Source organism: Stegostoma tigrinum, chromosome 12 (assembly GCF_030684315.1).
Source record: "Stegostoma tigrinum isolate sSteTig4 chromosome 12, sSteTig4.hap1, whole genome shotgun sequence".
In the NCBI taxonomy this organism is placed as follows: domain Eukaryota; kingdom Metazoa; phylum Chordata; class Chondrichthyes; order Orectolobiformes; family Stegostomatidae; genus Stegostoma; species Stegostoma tigrinum.
In genome coordinates, this window is record NC_081365.1 from 41,793,594 (window position 1) to 41,811,683 (window position 18,090).

The 18,090-nt window shown below is 40.3% G+C and overlaps 1 protein-coding gene across 1 annotated transcript in view; it reads right to left on the reverse strand.

Moving 5' to 3' along the window:
• f5 (coagulation factor V) overlaps positions 1–18,090 on the reverse strand; it is a 72,121-nt gene that overhangs the window by 35,830 nt on the left and 18,201 nt on the right. The window contains exons 7-11 of the mRNA XM_048541478.2: positions 16,257–16,416; positions 14,761–14,950; positions 9,365–9,467; positions 4,549–4,751; positions 1,218–1,365 (exon numbers count right to left, since the gene is read on the reverse strand). Of these exons, the coding sequence (XP_048397435.1) occupies positions 1,218–1,365; positions 4,549–4,751; positions 9,365–9,467; positions 14,761–14,950; positions 16,257–16,416 (804 nt within the window). The remainder of the gene's footprint in view (positions 1–1,217; positions 1,366–4,548; positions 4,752–9,364; positions 9,468–14,760; positions 14,951–16,256; positions 16,417–18,090) is intronic.

The following is an 18,090-nucleotide window of genomic DNA, read 5'->3' on the forward strand; positions in this document are numbered from 1 at the left end:
TACTGCTTTAATGAAGCTTAATGGCAAAGTGCTATTACAGGACTGTTTTTTTATGACCTTAAATTTGAAACTATCCCTGAATAATTAGATGGAAGTCTTACTCTTCAGAATTTTCTTAACAGCTCTCAAATCTCTAAAGAAATACGTTGGACAAAATAAGGAAAAGAAGAGCTAAAGATTTCTTTGTCCACTAATAGATGGAGATTGGAGTTATGTTATTGATGTCTAGCTCTAATATCCATGTGGACGTTGCTATTTGTACATTTACCCGTGAAAGTTTCATCCAAAATAAATACTTTATATGGTTCTTCTCTGTCAACTGCGGCATACATTTATGGTTGCAGATTATGAGACACTGGATTAGATTAGATTCCCTACAGTGTGGAAACAGGCCTTTCAGCCCAACAAGTCCACACCGCCCCTTGGAGCATCCCACCCAGACCCATTCCCCTATAACCCAAACACCCCTGAACACTACGGGCCCTAGCCTGCACATCTTTGGACTGTAAATATGGAGCTATTTGAAAACTACTAGGTTGAAGAAGGATTTGTCACATTTTTGTCACTACTTGTCATGATTTTTAGGAAACAAGTGTTAAAAGGCCAAAAAGAGAAAGTGATTTACCACTGCTTGCAAACATCAATTGACGTTGTGAAATAAATATCCAGCAAAGCTTTTAAGAAGAGATTAGAGATGTTTGTGGCTCAGTTATTAGACAAGCTGACTCGAAGAAGCCTTTTGTTGATGGTTGCCTAGTGACAGCCTCTAAAAACTAAAGCTGTTTTTTCAGTCCACGTCTGGATGTGGCACTTATGGAGAGAAGGATATCATTATTAGTTAAATTCAACTCCTTAACTCAATCTCCATCTCCACCCACTTCTGTGGTAATCTAGGATTTGCGGCCCAGCTGTCTTCTCCATCTAGCTCTGCCCATTAACAATAAAAGGACAACAGCAGGATTTTTTGTTAGCTCTGCTGGTCGGTACTTTTGAATTGTCATGGTTATTAATTACTGTTTATTGATTGTCATTGATATCGACTATTACTGATTATTACTGACTTAATTGATAATTGCTATGAAATGATTCAACATTTCACATCTACAAGACACGTGACATGTTTTGAATCCACAGATAGTTTACAGATCCAAACACCTATACATTTTAAACACACCCTTAATTTGAACGAGAAGGAAAACCAGACAACCTCTACTCACTGTACATGATGTTTGATTCGTAAAATTCAGGGTCTGTAGGATCAAAGTTGGAAGAATCCAGGTATAACTGAATGTTCTCATCAATATACCAGCTTTGGTTCTCATCAAGTGCTGCAAATATGATGTGTTGCTCTTCATCTACTCTTATCTAAATTGAACAAAATAAAATATTAGAAGATTTTCAGAGAATCATTATGACAATTTTGGCTGTATTTTCCTTTGGGCAGACTCAATGCTGAAGCCTTGTCAGAACAAGATTTCTGTCTTTCAACTTGACCCCACTGAGGCTCTGACACACTTCCTTAGAAACCTTGGTAAAGCTCTTTATGAGCCAAATGACGTTGAAATTGTTAACGTTTAAAAGGGTTAAATAAAAATTGATTTAGAACTACTTGCAGTAAAATAAATGTAAATAGGTAGTAAAGGAGCAAGTGATAGAAACAGGGACATAGCGATAATTGCACAGTCAGCAGGTTAAGGGGAAGCCGTTGGTAGACAATAATGATGCTTGATGTATGTACAATGAGAAATAAGTGAACGCTGGTTAACATACATTTACAAATTGATCAGATTAAAAATTGAGTACATGACCTAACGTGAATAAGAGAATTTTTTTGCCAGAATTCAGTCTTGGAATGTTTAAGACTGACTCTCCATGTGTACTTAGGATTCAATTATCATAAACTCTACTTGAATCTGAATTTGCTGAGATTTGCAAATTGAACCATAACATTATCTGACATAGTTAGCAGGATGCCATGTGACATAGTTTTCTGCTTAAAGTGCAACAGAAGGAAACAGGCTGCATCCAATTATGTAACTGATGGGCAAACAAGGCAGCTACACTCGTCTCGGGTTTTATACCTAACATGTATAAGAGATGAGAGCTTGTTAATTTTGTCAGAGTTTAGTCTTATAATGTTTAAGACTGACTCTCCTTGAATCCTCACGATTAAATGATCATAACCTGTAACTCAGTCTCCTGGTGTTTTGTCAATACAAATCATAACAATACACAGAAAACAGGGCATTAAAACTAGGAATGCAACTCACCACTAAGCTTTTACCTTAAAAAATTCTAACAGTAGGGTAAGTGTTATTGTCTTGGGTTCTGCAGCTATCACGGGCAGCAGCAGTGGTAGTAGGAAAGGAACCTGAGTGGAAATCCATGCCTGTGCCCACACTTTCACCAACTCCCAAATATTTTCTAACACTCTGGGTCTCTATAATTATCTTTTATTTTCTTTGCAGTGATGCGGTCTGGGCTCATTAAATTTATTCACTTTTGGTCAGGGAAAGAGGGATGGTGAGGACAACAATGAATGGGGATTTGAGGTTAGGCTCCGCCATCCAAATTTTTATTATTTTCTAAAATTAGATACTTTCACAGAGCAATATCTAACATACGTTGCTTAAGTAGCAGTATTTTCAGAAAACAAGTTAAAAACATGATGAGGCCAAAAGTCATTGGCACTTCGAGTAAAATCACTCCAAAATTACAGCAAGAGTGGCATTAAATAGCTACAAATTAGGCCTAGGCTGGAAACACCAAATCACACCAAATCTTTGGCTGGCATGGAACCTTTGCCAACATGGAGCAAAAATATTGGCATAAAACACCTTTTGAATGGGAACAAGAATCTCAGATTTTGTGTTAACTTGTCCTCCACCTAGTGTCATTTTGGTGAACTGTATGCTAACTGAAAGCAGACATATTGCCTTATCCTTTTCTTTGCACAGTCCATTTCTCAAAATGTGTAGCCCCTTTAAAATTGCTGAGTGACCCTGTACATGCAAGCTGTTTGTTCCCTGCATTTCATCTTCGAAAGTGTTGCATAATTGCACAGCTTTAATTATTGATGCACTCTGACAACTATTGAATGTGGGGCACACCCTAGGAGGTATAGGGTTGGGGCTTTTGCTGAGCTTTTAAAGATGTTTGGAATCTTGAAGTCTTTCAGTTCTCTTATAACACCGTGTGGGGAGACTAAAATGTACTTGATTGATTTGGGCAAGAGGAGTCATTTTGCACTGACATTACTTCAGTGGTATCACCAACAAACATATAACATGTATTTGTGATATTTTTGTCAGGATATTTGAACTTATGGGTATTTTAGGCTCATTTCTTTAATTACAGAAATGATTCAACTGTGCAAAAAACAGGAAAGCACATGCAATTTTCAAAGCAATGACTCACAATAAAATAATGGCTTTAATTGATTCAAATGTTACCTCAAGGTGGCGTACACACACACGGACACGCACGCAGACCCCAAGAGGAAGCTAATGTCACTCGGAAGTAATGAAATGTATATAATGATAGGAACTCATGAAAGATTTCAAATTAAAGGGGAAAACCAAAAATTATTATTGCCTCTAGCACTACTTTTGACATGTTATTTGGATTCTGGAGTCTAATTCCCAGAAATAGTTCTAGAAACTGGCACAGAAGATGGAGAATCCAAGATAACAAAGTGTGGAGCTGGATGAACACAACAGGCCAAGCAGCATCTCAGGAGCACAAAAGCTGATGTTTCGGGCCGAGACCCTTCATCAGAGAACGGAGTATCACAGAAGATGGAATATTCTCTTTGGGAGATGGAATATCTGTATTCAGCTATCCAATTCAAATAACTCCAGATTATAGAGTTGAGTTCAGGTCCAGACAACTGCCAGATTAATCCCTGTAGTTTTTTTGTTAAACCCCCGTTGAGTCAACTACAGTCTCAGTCTCTGAACAAAAGCTGATATCTGTCCTGGATTAGTACGAACATATTTCTACTGAGTAATGCTTTCTTCAGATCCAGTGGCAAACATGCTGCCAGGGAATTCAAAAGTTTCACCCAATATGTTGAAAAATTCAGGACTGACCCTACCCACATTTCAACGCAGTCAAACCTTTAGACAACCCCATAACAGTTAGGCTCCTCTTACTCCTAATTCTTGTGTTACCAAGCTGTAAACTCCATTCTAAGCTCTACTAAAATCCTGGTTCCCTCCCATAACTAAAGGCTCCATTCCTACCAAACTCCCCACCACCTCTTCAATACTTCCAAACTTTGAGACAACCACACATTATAAATCAGTAGTACTGATATTGAGAAAACACCAATCATTATAAAAATGCTAATACTATCATTTACAGCAAGCAATGCTATACACAGAAAACAGGGCATTAAAACAAGGAATGCATCTTACTTCTAAGCTTTTACCCCACAAAGTTCTATCAGTAGGGTTGGTGTTATTGTTTTTGGTTCTGCAGCTATCACTGGCAGCAGCAGTGGTAGTAACAATGAAAGGTAATGGTCAGTAGATTAAGCTACTTTACCTGCAAGTTCCTGGCATCCAGGGACAGGTCCTTGCAGATTAGAAGTGGTCCAAAAAGCCCTGAAGCAATGTCCCGAGTGACGTCAACAGCACTGTGATATATTCTTGTTAGGCACCTGGGGTCAGAGGCAGTTGGTCCAACATCTTCAGAAATCCTCCAAGTGTAAATGTGGATTTGTTTAGGATCAACTTGTTTTGTAGAATCTGCAAGGTTAATCAGAACTTCAGGTTAATTAGGTTAGGAGTACGACATTCCCTGCACATTAACTGTTTAAACTTGAGTATGTATAGACAACATTTCCGCCTCCCTTTCATGCAGAATATATAACCCATATAATCATTTCATCTATACACTTAAATGGATAATACTTCAGTAGTGTTTTCCACCTTTTATGTCCCTCGGACGTGCTGCTGGAATCACAATGCTCCCCATAGCTGGGATCATACATAGGAATATAGAAATTAGGTGCGGGAGCACACATTTCAGCCCTTCGAGCCCAGTTATGATCATGACTGGTCTTATCCTCGTCTCAACTCCACTCTCCTGCCTGCTCCACATTGCCCTTTATCCCACTTTTCATCAAAGACAGATCTATTTCTTTCTTGAATCTGTTGCTTGAATCTGCCTCCACTGCACTTTGAGGCAGTGAGTTCCACTGATACTCAACCCTAAGAGAAGTAGTTTATCCTCATCTCAGTTTTGAAACTACCTCTTCTCACTTGTCCAAAACTGGTCCAAGTGATAACATCTGTTTAATCCCAATTTTAACAATTCCTCTGAGCATATTATATACCTCAATCAAATCCTCCCTCATTCTTCTGAACTCCAGCAAGTAGAAGCCTAAGTTATTCAACTGCTCTTCATACGATAGACCTTTCATCCTGGAATCAACCTTGCAAACATCCTCTGAATTGCCTCCAGCTCCGCCATATCCTTCCTCAAGTAAGGAGACCAAAACTGGACACAACACTCCAGGGTGTAGTCTCAGTAACATTGGCAAATACTTCGGAAGATACTAAACTGTGCTCACCCCCACTAGAGTCTCAGTGCTCACCCCTGCTGGCTGTGGTTTTCTGTCCACCCATCCCAGTGTCCCGGCTCCCCCATGTTTTATCATCAGCTACCCTTTGATGCTGAATTGCCCCATTTACAATTATTGTCCAAGTGAATTCCAGCATGATGCCTGCAATCCTCTCACTGACTTCCCCAATTTACTCAATGTAGCACTAGCTCCTGATAATGCCATTTGAGTTTCAGAGAACCTACCCCCTGGACAATGGCATATCTCTGTGTGAGGCATAACCCCACTGAGAAGCCTCTGCCTGGCCTGCTGTGTCCCTCCAGCTGCACACCGTGTGATCTCTGACTCCAGCATCTGCAGTTCTTACTATCCCTGGACACACTATCGCCCATTCTCTTGTTTGACTTGGGAAACAACCCTCATTTGCAAGTGACAAAATCCTTGACTGATCTCTGATCCATACAAGCTCCTGACCGGCGGTGCCAAGTCCCTGTACTGCTATCGGACAATGTCCTTGACTTAGATAACACAGTGTGGAGCTGGAAGAGCACAGCAGGCCAGGCAGCATCAGAGAACTCTTCTCGGGTCAGGACCCTTCTCCGAAGGGTATCTAGTAACATGTCTATCAGCTTGACTGACCATTGCTGTCTAGCTTTGTGCCAGAGCTAAAAGGCAAGGCAGGACAGAAAGACCGTGAGTCCTTTGAGTGGGAATAAATTGGCAAGGCACAAAAAGGCAAGGTGAGGCACACAGAGATTAGATTCCCCTGTAGAAACAGGCCCTTCGGCCTAACAAGTCCACACTGCCCTTTGTCATGAGCATCCAGGTAACAGCAAAGTGAATGCACACTAAGAATGCAAGCTAAGAGCCATTAGATGTGGCCTGTACTGATGTGTTATTAGGTGCTTATTCCTACATGGAAATTATGAATTATTTTTCTGGAGAGGAGTTTTTTTTTGTTGCTGTCATGGCTGAAATGGAAGATGTTCCATACCCAGCACTTACAATCCTTGAGAAATTCAGAGTCATACAGCCCGGAAAGAGATCCTTCAGCCCAGCTTGTCCGTGCTGACCAGGTTTCCTAAACTGAACTTGTCCCATTTGCTTACATTTCTGTTCTGTATACTTTTAAGCCTTCTTTCTATCGCAACAAAGCTCCATCAGTTCCTTAAAGGTGGTACATCATGAGATGTTACACAGTACTAGTGTTGTCCTTTAAAATGCTATGCAAAACTTTCTTTCCTCTCCAGAAAATGAATTCATAATTTCCATAAGAGATTAGAACAAAGGTAACCAGAGGGCTGAATCAAAGATTCTTTCTTTTCTTTTTCCAGCCATATCATATATCATAAGGCTTACGTGCTGTGTGCTTGCATCATAGTGAGCTTATTGTGATTCTGATGCATCTGTCAAGTTATTCTTCAGCAGGAAAAGAAATGGAGAATTAGGTTGTTTTTTTTGAGGGCCTAGCTTAACTTTAGATATTAACTTTAGATTTCTGAAGAAGGGTCCTGACCAGAAACGTTAACTTTCCCGTTCCTCTAATGCCGCCTGGCCTGCTGTGCTCCTCCAGCTCCATATTGCGTTATCTCTGACTCCAGCATCCGCTGCTCTTACCATCTCTTAACTTTAGATATTGCTGTGATGGATATATCCTTTATTGTATATCAAATGCCACTCTATAGATCCGAATTAGGTTCAAAGCAAGGACAGCAATGTACTGACAGAGATACCAAACTGAGAGTCATCTGGACTCAAGCTGCCAATGAGAGACTACTTGGACATAAAGGTGATCAAAACCATGCTCCTGTGAATAATCTTCCAACACTATCCTACTGCCAGGTTGAATGTAAATGTAATTCTTGCACAAAGAGACAGCAAATTTTGTTACTCCGCCTATTCCAAAAATTGTACAACTAACAAGTACTTTTGGAGTGAATTCTGGTAAAACTAATGTCAACATTGGAAGTATTTTGCTCCTTTTATGCTTTTGGCATGTGGGATAGTGAGTTCCTCATACAGTAACAACAATCTGCCAACAGCTTGTTTTATAGCTTGTTAAATGTCTTGTTGATGGCTCAATTCATCTCATTAATATTCCACTCAGCTTACCAATCATGCCAAACAAATTGATGTTGAGAAGATATGATATGAAAACCAGGGGAAATACCTGGTGACTTCAGCTTGCCTCTTGTTCCAAAGGACGTCCATATTGGACACTGGGCATTAACATCTCAGGGCATGCTCCATGGGCGCTTGACACTTAAACCCCACAGTCACTGACACTGGCATACAAGGCATGTCATTACTATTATCTCCAACTCATGCACAGGACATTGAAATGCTTCAGTGTTACATGTTGGGCTGCAATGGCCAACTATCACTGCAATACTGCAAGGACGCTATGTGTTGTCGAAAAAGCATCCACCTCATGGACTGGACCATACTGCTGATGTCTTCACTCACTGTGCGAAGGCACACTCACTCTAACCTTGCTTGGATGCTCACAATTTTCCTGCTTTGAATCGCCTTTTTTGCACTGTGCCGTCTGTCAGAGCTACCAGGCCTGTATTACTTCTGTCTTGCCTTGCTGTTTAGCAGGAAGCTTGTCATGATTGAGAGCAGGACTCAGTCATGTCAGGTGAAATAGCCTTCACTTAAGGGATCCTGACATAAGAAGTCAAGGACAGCCTCTGATAGCAGTTCAGGAGTTTGGATGCAGTCAGTCAGCCATTCACAGGCGAGCAAGTGAGAATAATTTGCATATCATAGTGAGAGTGGTAAAGCTTGAGCCTTGGAGGGAGGTGGGTGTGTAGAAGAGATAGTCAGAGTGCGAGGTATCAGAAATAAGATGGTGGTACTTACACTGGCAGAGTAGAGGTGGTCAATGACCTCCTTCCTACATTGCTGTGCATTGTTCCAGATGGCTGAGACTGCTTTAATCAAGGTAGCAACTTCAGACCAGGCTGGCATGGTCTGGTATTGTGGTCTCACTGCTGGTCCTGGGAGAAGAGGGAATCCCACCTCTGCACCAACCTGTCCAGCAAAATCTCCAGGTCCCTGCCCACAAAGCAGAGTGGCAAGTTCCCCTTATCATCCATGTCCTGAGCAAAGTAAGGTACAATGTAGGGCAGCTCTGGACTGGGTGCACAACATACCTTTTTTGGTTAAGTTCTAGTTAAGACTCAGCCCCACATGTTCAAGTCCCCTGGAGTAGAACATCAGAAATCAGGGTGAACCTCCCACCACTGAATCAAGCCTGACACCAAACACATACTTCAATTTTATTTTCAATTTAAAAAAAACTATCCTGAGCTTAGCTGAAAATTTGAAAGTGATCTTTTTAAAAATTATGTCTCTTATTTGTGAAAATAATTGAGAGTCTTAACTGATTGGGTTGTACATTTTTTTAATATCTTGAATTGCAATAATGTTCAAAACAATTTTTAAAAAAAATGATTTCTGAAATTACCCAGGTTCTTTTCAGTCCAATTATCCCCCCTCCAATCTCTCTCTTTCTCCCTCTGCTCCTCACCCCCTACCTCCACCCTTGATATTCATCAACTTTTACCTTAAAGATTAAAGATTAGAGTAAGTGACTGTGGAAAATATCTTTGCTTAAAAGTTGTTTACAACCCTATTTTAAAGATCTGTCATAATGGACCAAAGTAGGCAGGCCTCAGTTAATGTTATCCCTCACATGTAGTTCTAACACAATACACTACAACTTGAAGTATTTGAGAATATTAACTGCAAGTAATTACGTTGTAAAGAAGATAAATAAAACCAAGTTACTTGCGGAATTCCCAGGGTAGATAGCACCTTCATTGTTCTTATCCACTGTTATACCATGAGGGTAAATGCTGTAGGGACGACTAGCCATATTCTTAAAATAAACCTACATAAGAGGACAAAGGCACAATCAATAAAATAGTTAACTCCTACAGTGCCTTCAAAGCTACTCTGGGCACCTTATAAACAGAAGTGTATGCTGTTATCAACTGCATTAAGACAAAATCTTTGTTACTAATCATGTCTGATCTCACTTCACAGAATCTTATTAGCACAGAAAGAGGCCTTGCCTTTATCTGTCTCTATGGAAGAGCTTCCCAATGTGTTCCATTCTCTCATTCTCCCATAAGCTGCAACTTTTTACTTTAAAGTACATACGTGTTTCACTGCAACTGCTTCCACCCATACTGGCAGTGCATTCTGAATAAAAAAAACAGATCTTAACTAAATGTCTGAAATCTTTCTTCCTCCATTTACCAACATCCCAGCACCCAATAGAAGGTCCAACGCCACTACCTGAGAGGCCATGACTGAAATTGTAGTCAGTACAGGGATGACAGGATTGAAGGTGATGCAATACATCTCCCAATCATTCTTCTCACATCCCATATGCTCCTCCTCACACAACACCTTCTGATTCTCAAGCTCCATGTTACGTATGCATGCACCCCTGCTTTCCTCATTTACCCTCACTGCAATCGTAGCCTTATATCTTTCAATTTAAAATGCCCAAGTATTTCATCCTCAAAGGCAGTGGAAAGTAGGAGGAGGGGAAGAGGAGATTGGCTTTATTGAAGTACTGTCATTCTATTGAACACTCACAGCGACTTGCTGATATCTCAGCACAAGTACTTTAGAGATGGGAACCACACATGGTAAATCACTGGGCAGAATTACTTGACAGCCAGGCTAACGGGAAACAGAGATATCAGATCAGTGAGGGGTGGGGTTTCTCACAGGTCCGGTTTTCACGTATCCAGTAGTGTGTACAGGAAAAGATCCAATGGTGTGTACATGCGGAAATGCTCGCAACATTGGTGGGCCTATCACAGGGTCTATTATCACCATCAGGGAGCATGGAGGAGTTCGCTTCCAACAGTGGGGTGCTGCACAGAGCTTGGTGCTTCCCCTTGGGAGTGATGGGTCAATTAAGCCCCTGAGAAGAATTAGATTCAAATGGTCTTATTGCTTTTTGGTGCATTCAGTTCGTGCTGCAGAATGCTGCAATGGAAGTTCAGACTGTCGCAATACTTCAGCTTGGTTCTGTGCAGGCACACGGTGCTGCCAGCATAGTGAAGATACCAGTACTCAAAGAGGCTCACAGACATCCACCAACCTGAGCTCTAGCAGATTACTCCGATGGTTCAGGTGCCAACCTGGGACAGTGCCAGTGTTTCCACTGAACGCAAACCTGTTGTGCTCTCTCAAAATGACAACATTCATGCCCCACTCAGGCACTACCTTGCCAGTTAGTCAGATTGTTGAGACTAATGCTGCAGTGATAAAGTCTAAAGTCAAGAGTTCATGCCCAGAGTTACTCAAGTATTTCCTGTGAGGCCATTTGCATCTCCCTCTCTATGAAAGTCAGCAATCTTCCAGCAGCCCAGCTGCAACTACAGGGACAGCATTGAATCAGAGCTCTCAAGCAAGCACTGGCACCCATGTGAATGGATTGCAGAAGTTTAATATATTGAATGTTTTATGGGATATTAGAAGTGTTGTTGAACAAAGTTGGTCTAGAATTGTTGCTTTGTGACCCATTTTTTATATTAGGAATGAGGCCTCTCCGTCACAGAGAGTTAGTAAAGTGTGGATCTTGAAACAAAGAGGATCTCCAGTTTCATTCAGATAAATCTGGAGATTTATGATGCTGTTAATGATTAACTTGGAAGAACATGCCAATAATTGAGACCCTGAACCACAAATCATCACAAAGTTGAAACTATCCAATTCAACAAACAAGATGATCTGACTGACTGCTATTCAGGACAAAAGGGAAAATAAATCTATTAACCAGAAACACATGTGTTCTTTAAAAAATCTTCCAAAGATGTGCAGGGTGGGTGGATTGGCCATGCTAAATTGCCCACAGTGTTCAGGGATGTATAGCTTAGGTGGGTTATGGGGGATGGGTCTGGGTGGGATGCATTGAGGTTCAGTGTGGACTTGTTGGGCTGAAGGGCCTGTTTCTACACTGCAGGGATTCTACATAAATTGCAGAGAAGAAAAACAAAAGTTCACTACGTACTACTATGCAAATTAAACTATACTCCTTTAAACCCTAAATACACATACATACACTCATTCATGAATAAAAAAACAAAATACAAAAGGTTTGACACAAATATTAAAGCTGGAAAAAACAGACAAGTGAAACAAAGTTCCAATTATCAAAAGACCAGACTTCAAGGTGGAGAATTATTTCTTTCTTTTAAGTTTGTGATTTGTTTTGTCTTCTTGCTCAGACAGAGAGGGGAGAAAGATGTTTTCTGCTTTCTGCCCTTGAACTGCTGTGGCTCTACTGCTCCCATTAGTCCATAACAAACTGCAATTCCACCAATCTGAGGGCTGTCGGCAGGCAGCATTTCATTAATCCAAAAATTCCCGTTGCCATTCTGACTCAATAATGTTTCAAGTTCAATGTACAACTAAAAACGTACATCACTTAATTTTTCCAAGATACAAAATTCTTCTGGAATTTCAGATATGTAGCAGTATCTGACGTCCATTCTAGTTTATAGTCTATTAGTGCTAGTCACTTGTGTTTGAACAGTAGCTAAATTTGCTGATGACATAACGATGGATAGGAAAATGAGTTATGAACAGGTCACAAAGACAAAGAATACAGGTAGATTAAGTAAGTGGACAAAAACCTAGCAATGGAATATAATGTGGGAAAAATATGAAATTTTCCATTTTGACAGAATGAGTAAAATAGATCATATTATTTAAATAGTGCGAGGCTGTAGAGCTTTGAGATGCAGAGGGATCTGGGTGTCCTAGTGCATGAATTGCAGAAGGTTGATGAGCAGGTACAGCAAGTAATCAGGAAGGTTATCAGAATATTATCTTTTAAGGTGACAGAAATTGAATGCGATAGTCAGAAGGTTATTCTTCAGTTGTACAGGGCATTGATGAGACTGAATCTGGAATAAGTATGTACAGTACTTAGGGAAGGGTGATAATGCCCTGATAGCAGTTCAGAGAAGGTTTATGAAACTAATACCTGGAATGAGAGGATTGCCTTATGAGGAAAGGCTATACAGGCTAAAAACCTATATCCTCTGGGATTTAGAAAAGTCAGAGGTGACTCAATTGAAACATATAAGATCCTACAGGGACATGACCAGGTGGTTTTAGAAAGGATGCTTTATCTTTTAGGATCATTGATTAAAAATGAGAGGTCACCCATTTAAGACAGGGATGAGGAAACATTTTTTTTCTCACAGGATTATGAATCTGTGGAATTCTCTTCCTCAAAAGCCAATGGATGTAGAATCTTTAAATATCTTTTAAGGCAGAGGTAGATAGGTTCTTAGCAACGTAAGAGATGAAAGATTATAAGGGCTATGCAGGACGAAGAGTTGAGGTTGAAATCTGATCAGTCATGATCTATTGAATGGTGGAGCAGGCTTGGAGATCCTACTGTTGTTCTTGTTTGTGTGTTTGAAAGTGAAGGTAAGGCAAAGATGAGCTCATGTTACTGAGCAGTCAGGTTTGTTTTCAGATAGTGGCTTAAAGATTGCTGGAACAGCAGAATGGTGTAGCATAATTTCTGCTAGGATTTCTGTTTTTTCCAGCTTTAATGGCATTCACCAGCATGATATGCTGAGCACAATCAAGCTTAATTGCAATCAGCTACACTTGCAGTGACAGTACATCTTCCAACTGAAATGTGGCACCTAGAAGCTTTGTGTGTGCAGTCAAACCTACACTACAGGGAAACCACTATTCTGACAGGATGATGCCACCTTCTGCTTCTCTCTATTCAGAGAAAAGACAACGAAGCTCCTCAGTCACATGTTCGAGGGTGAACTCTGAGAAGTGTGCTACGTTGCCTGTTTCAGCCTGAAAAAGAAATCCACTTGCAAAAACATCTAGAGTCACAGCCTCTGGCAGTACTATCCCTGCCCTGCTTTCAGGCAGTTGGTATGGTTCTGTGAAAAGACACAGCTGTGACCATCTCCTTGGTGAATTGGGATGCTGCTCCTGTTTTAAGTGCAGGAAGAAATGCTTCTAGTGTCACTGGCTGGGCTACTATTTATTGCCCATCTCTAGATGTCCTAGTGGTGAGCTGTCTTCTTGAGCTGCTACATTCTGTGTTGTATAGGTGGGGAGAGAGTTCCATGATTTGGACCCAGCGACTATGAAGAAACAATGATATTGTTCCAAGGAAGGATGGTGTATGAATTGGACGGGAACTCATAGGTGCCAGTGAATATGACTTCCTTGTTTACAGCTCTTCTTTCCTCTCCCTCTGCAAACAGCTCACCTTCTTTGCTGCCTCAGAGATGGAGTGCAGCTTCAGGAAGTAGTAAGCGGGATTGGGAGTGTAGCCCCATGACTGGGATCAAATGGTGCACTCAGCATCTTCAGCTACCAATGTCTCCCAATCAATTCAGCACTACTTCCTGAAAACATAGTCAACTTTTATGATCCCCATGCAAATGCACTCCACAAAGTCAACCAGAACCAGTGGAATGTATCAATGTCTAACCTGAAAGTTGATTAACAGGCCCTTTTGACAGCAAAGGCAACTGCTCTTGTGCTGGTGAATGCACATGCTGCCAATGTGTTCTCAAGAAACCGTGTTAACTAAAGCAGTGAAGGCAAAAATAATACACCAGGCATTAAATTGGTATCACACACTGCATGGCACACCATGCCTACTCTGTAGACTTTAGGAACATCCACATCACTTCCGTGAACAATCTGATCTTCTGGGCAGGCCACACAAGAAGTGGGTTGGACTGATGCTATTAGTTTAATTGAAAAAAAAGTCTCCAGAGCACCAAATATACAAACACATTGGAGTCAGATTTGCAGCATGTAGCTTTGAGTTGTTCCAGTACACAATGCTATTTTCATTTTCATTCAATGTACAAAAGCAAGGTGAAAATGGGAGGGACAAAAAAAAGACAAAGAAGAAAAGCAAAGCAAAGGAAGAGCTGTATTTCTTTCACCTGAACAAATGGAGCAGGAAACTGATTCCGTCAATTCTACATATATCTCTTAAGATGATACTGTTAAATGGAGAATTCTGGAGTGCCTGGTGCAGCTTATTTCCAAAGGTTCTATTTCCAGAAACAATCCAAACGTATTTTACACAAAAGGTAACCTCTATTCATATCCAAGGCAATAATTAATTAAAACTGAGTATCTTTCTTTACATTTCATACCTTAATTTTATCGCCAACTTCAGTTCTTATAACAGGGGCCCCAAATCCACCTTGTAAAATAGAAATTGGTCCTTCATTCGGTTCTTTACGTTTGGAGAAAGTTTCATCTGTGTATTCTACATATATTGCCTTTTTATATATTTTGCCAATACGGTTTGGTCCCGAATCCAAATATTTGGTTTTAAAATCACTGAGGGCAATAAAGAGTAGAATTAAAGGTATAAATAATCCATGGAAGAGAGAATTTTAGATCATAATGTTTGGAGTGATAATTATTTAATTGTCTCTGCAGGTGCTTCCCTATGTTCAATTGAACTGTATGTTTTCAGGCTACAATATGACGTAAGCAAGTTGCTATTAATATTCATTTCTACTCAGTTGTGTGAATTTAGTTCCTTCCAGCTTTAGCGAAGAAGTATTTGTTCTGCATTTTGCGCAGGGGTTCACAATCCACTTTATTTACCTTCAAGAAATCAATTTCATGACCAAATAATTAAAAAGAAAACAATGTTAAAAACAACAAAATTGTTGAAAGCAGCAATTAAGACACAGGTCCATCCTTACTAAGATGAGAACTTCTCTTCCTGTCTTGCGGGCCCCAGGCTCCCCTTCCTTCTCCCCTTCTTTGTCTCTTCTGTTCCTACTGTCATCACTTTACCATCTCTTGCTTTTCCTTCCCCCTCACTAACTTCCTCTGTGTCTCAGTATTCTCCTCTCCCTCAGGCTCTTCTGCCCTTAGGGCTTTCCTTCTCTTCCCCATCCCCCTATCTATAACCGCTGTCTTGATTTCCACTGTTTCTTTCATTTTATTTGAGCTGATTCCTTTCCCTAAACTATCATTCTATCTTTCAATTCCTGCTTGACCTGAAGAGTTCCCGTGGGCTTCATTTTCTTTGTGCTATACCATGGAAGACTGACCAATTTCTTCCACTGAAGATGTGTAAACCAGTAAATACCAAAAACATGCATGAGGTTTCAAGCAACAGACAAGCTAAGGCAGGCACGAAGATAAATGGGCACAGAAATGTAAAAAGGAATATCTTTATGCTTCCTTTATATCAATCAAAAGGCTACAATTGAGAAGAATAGTATTTTCATAGTTTTGCTCCACTCTTGCTAAACATATGCAAGCGAAGAAAAATAACATACAAAAGTATGTGAAATATTTAGAAAACTTTCACCACTAACTTATAGAAAAACAGCTACAAACCATGAATTCAAGTCTTTCATAACACGGTGTGAAGCTGGATGAACACAACAGGCCATGCAGCATCAGACGAGCAGGAAAGTTTGACCTTTCGGGTCGAGACCCTTCTTCAGGGTTTCCTCCCGAAATGTCAAACTTTCCTGCTCGTCTGATGCTGCATGGCCTGTTGTGTTCATCCAGCTTCACACCGTGTTATCTTAGATTCTCCAGCATCAGCAGTTCCTACTATCTCTGTAACAACTGAAGTCTTTCAGTTGGTTAGGCTTCTTAAAAGAATAAACTAGGCTACCTGTCCACGTAGGTTTGAATATCAGGAGCGTAATCCCACAAAACTTCTTCAGCTGCAATATAATATTCACGAAAATTTCTTCGCAGTCTTCTTGACCTGTAATTTCCTGGTGACTCCTTAGATGTGCATTCTTTTATGTTGAGATACCCATACAGACCAGCTGTTTCATGTCAGATGACAAAAAGAAAAGCTTATTAATGCAACTGTGATATTTTCAACAAACTAATTTAAGTTTTTATGCCAGAGACCTTATTGTCTGATGAGAGGAAGCCCAGTACTGATCTTGCATTGCATCAAGTATAGCACTTGTTGGCTTAGCATAGAGTGGCAGTGGTGAGGATGTCAGAATAAAGTCTGAAATTTATTTGGTCATCTTGCCACCTCACCTGAATCGAAGGAAGGTACTGCTTTGAATTAAGACCCTGCATCAGTTCTTCAGTTTATAATTATCCTGGCTGCTTGTAATATTCCCATGTACCAATATATTTACACTTACACACACACACACACACACACACACCCTTTCATAAATAAATGAGCACAAATATCCCTTAGTATTGCCTATCTTACGACAGACAAAATGCTCTTTTGTCTTATTTAAGGTACAATACATTCTAAAGGCAACTGCATTTGTCAAATTTCATTTTTGTCTCACTAATGAGTTAGTGATATTTTCAGCTTTGTTTACACTTTTCTTTTGCATGGAAATCCTGATTATTATTAAATGCTAATTTATTTATGCAGTTAGTCTGATCTCATTGGTAAATAAAAATCTTACACTTCTGAAAATTCTTAATAGGCATAGAACTGAAATGTTGATGTTCAGAGGTACTTCAGTGTTCTTGCATATGGATCACAGAAAATTTTCATGTAATAAAGCAAGAATTAAGAAAGTAAATGGTATGGTGGTCTTTATAGCAATTGGGATTGGAGTACAAGAATAAAAATATCTTACTACAATCGTGCAGGGTCTTTTTCAAAGAAGGGCTACAGAATCATATTGGACTCAAAATGTCAACTCTGTTTCTACCCCTATAAATGCTGCCAGACCTGCTGAGTTTCTCCAACACCATCTGACATTATTTAACAAGTCGTGGTGATTGCAAGAGGTGTTTTTTTAAAATTCATTCAGGGATGAGGGCATCACTACCTGGGTCAGCATTTATTACCCAGCCCACGTTGCCCTTGAGAAGATGGTGGTAAGCTGCCTCGAACTGCTGCAGTCCATGTTCATGTTAGACCCACAGTGTCCTTAGTGAGAGCATTCCATGTTTTTGACCCAGCGACAGTGAATAAATGGCAACATAGTTCCAAGTCTGACTGGTGAGAGGCACGGGAGGGGTCTTGCAGGGTGTGTTTTCCCCATGTATCTTTCACCTTTTTTGAAGGCGACCCTATACCATTGTCGTAAGATCTCTTCATTCTTGTACTTCAATCCCACAGCTATACAGACTAACATACTATTTGCTTTCCTAATTGTTTGTTCTGTTACATGATAACTTTCCATGTTCCATCTTCAAGTATACTCAAGTATCTGTAAACATCAACATTTGAGTTCTATGCCTATTAGAAATATTCTGCTTCTAGATGGTAGTGACCGTGGGTTTGGAAAGTCCAGTCTAAGGAGACTCGGTGAATTCCTGCATCTTGTGGATTGTATATACTGCTGCTACAGAGTGTCAGCGATGGAGGCAGTGAATATTTATGGATGCAGTGCCTATCAAGTGGGCTGCTTTGTCCTGAATGGTGCCAAGCTTCTTGAGTGTTGTTGACACTGCTGTCACTAATGCACGTGGGGAGTATTCCATCACACTACTGACTTGTGCCTTATAGA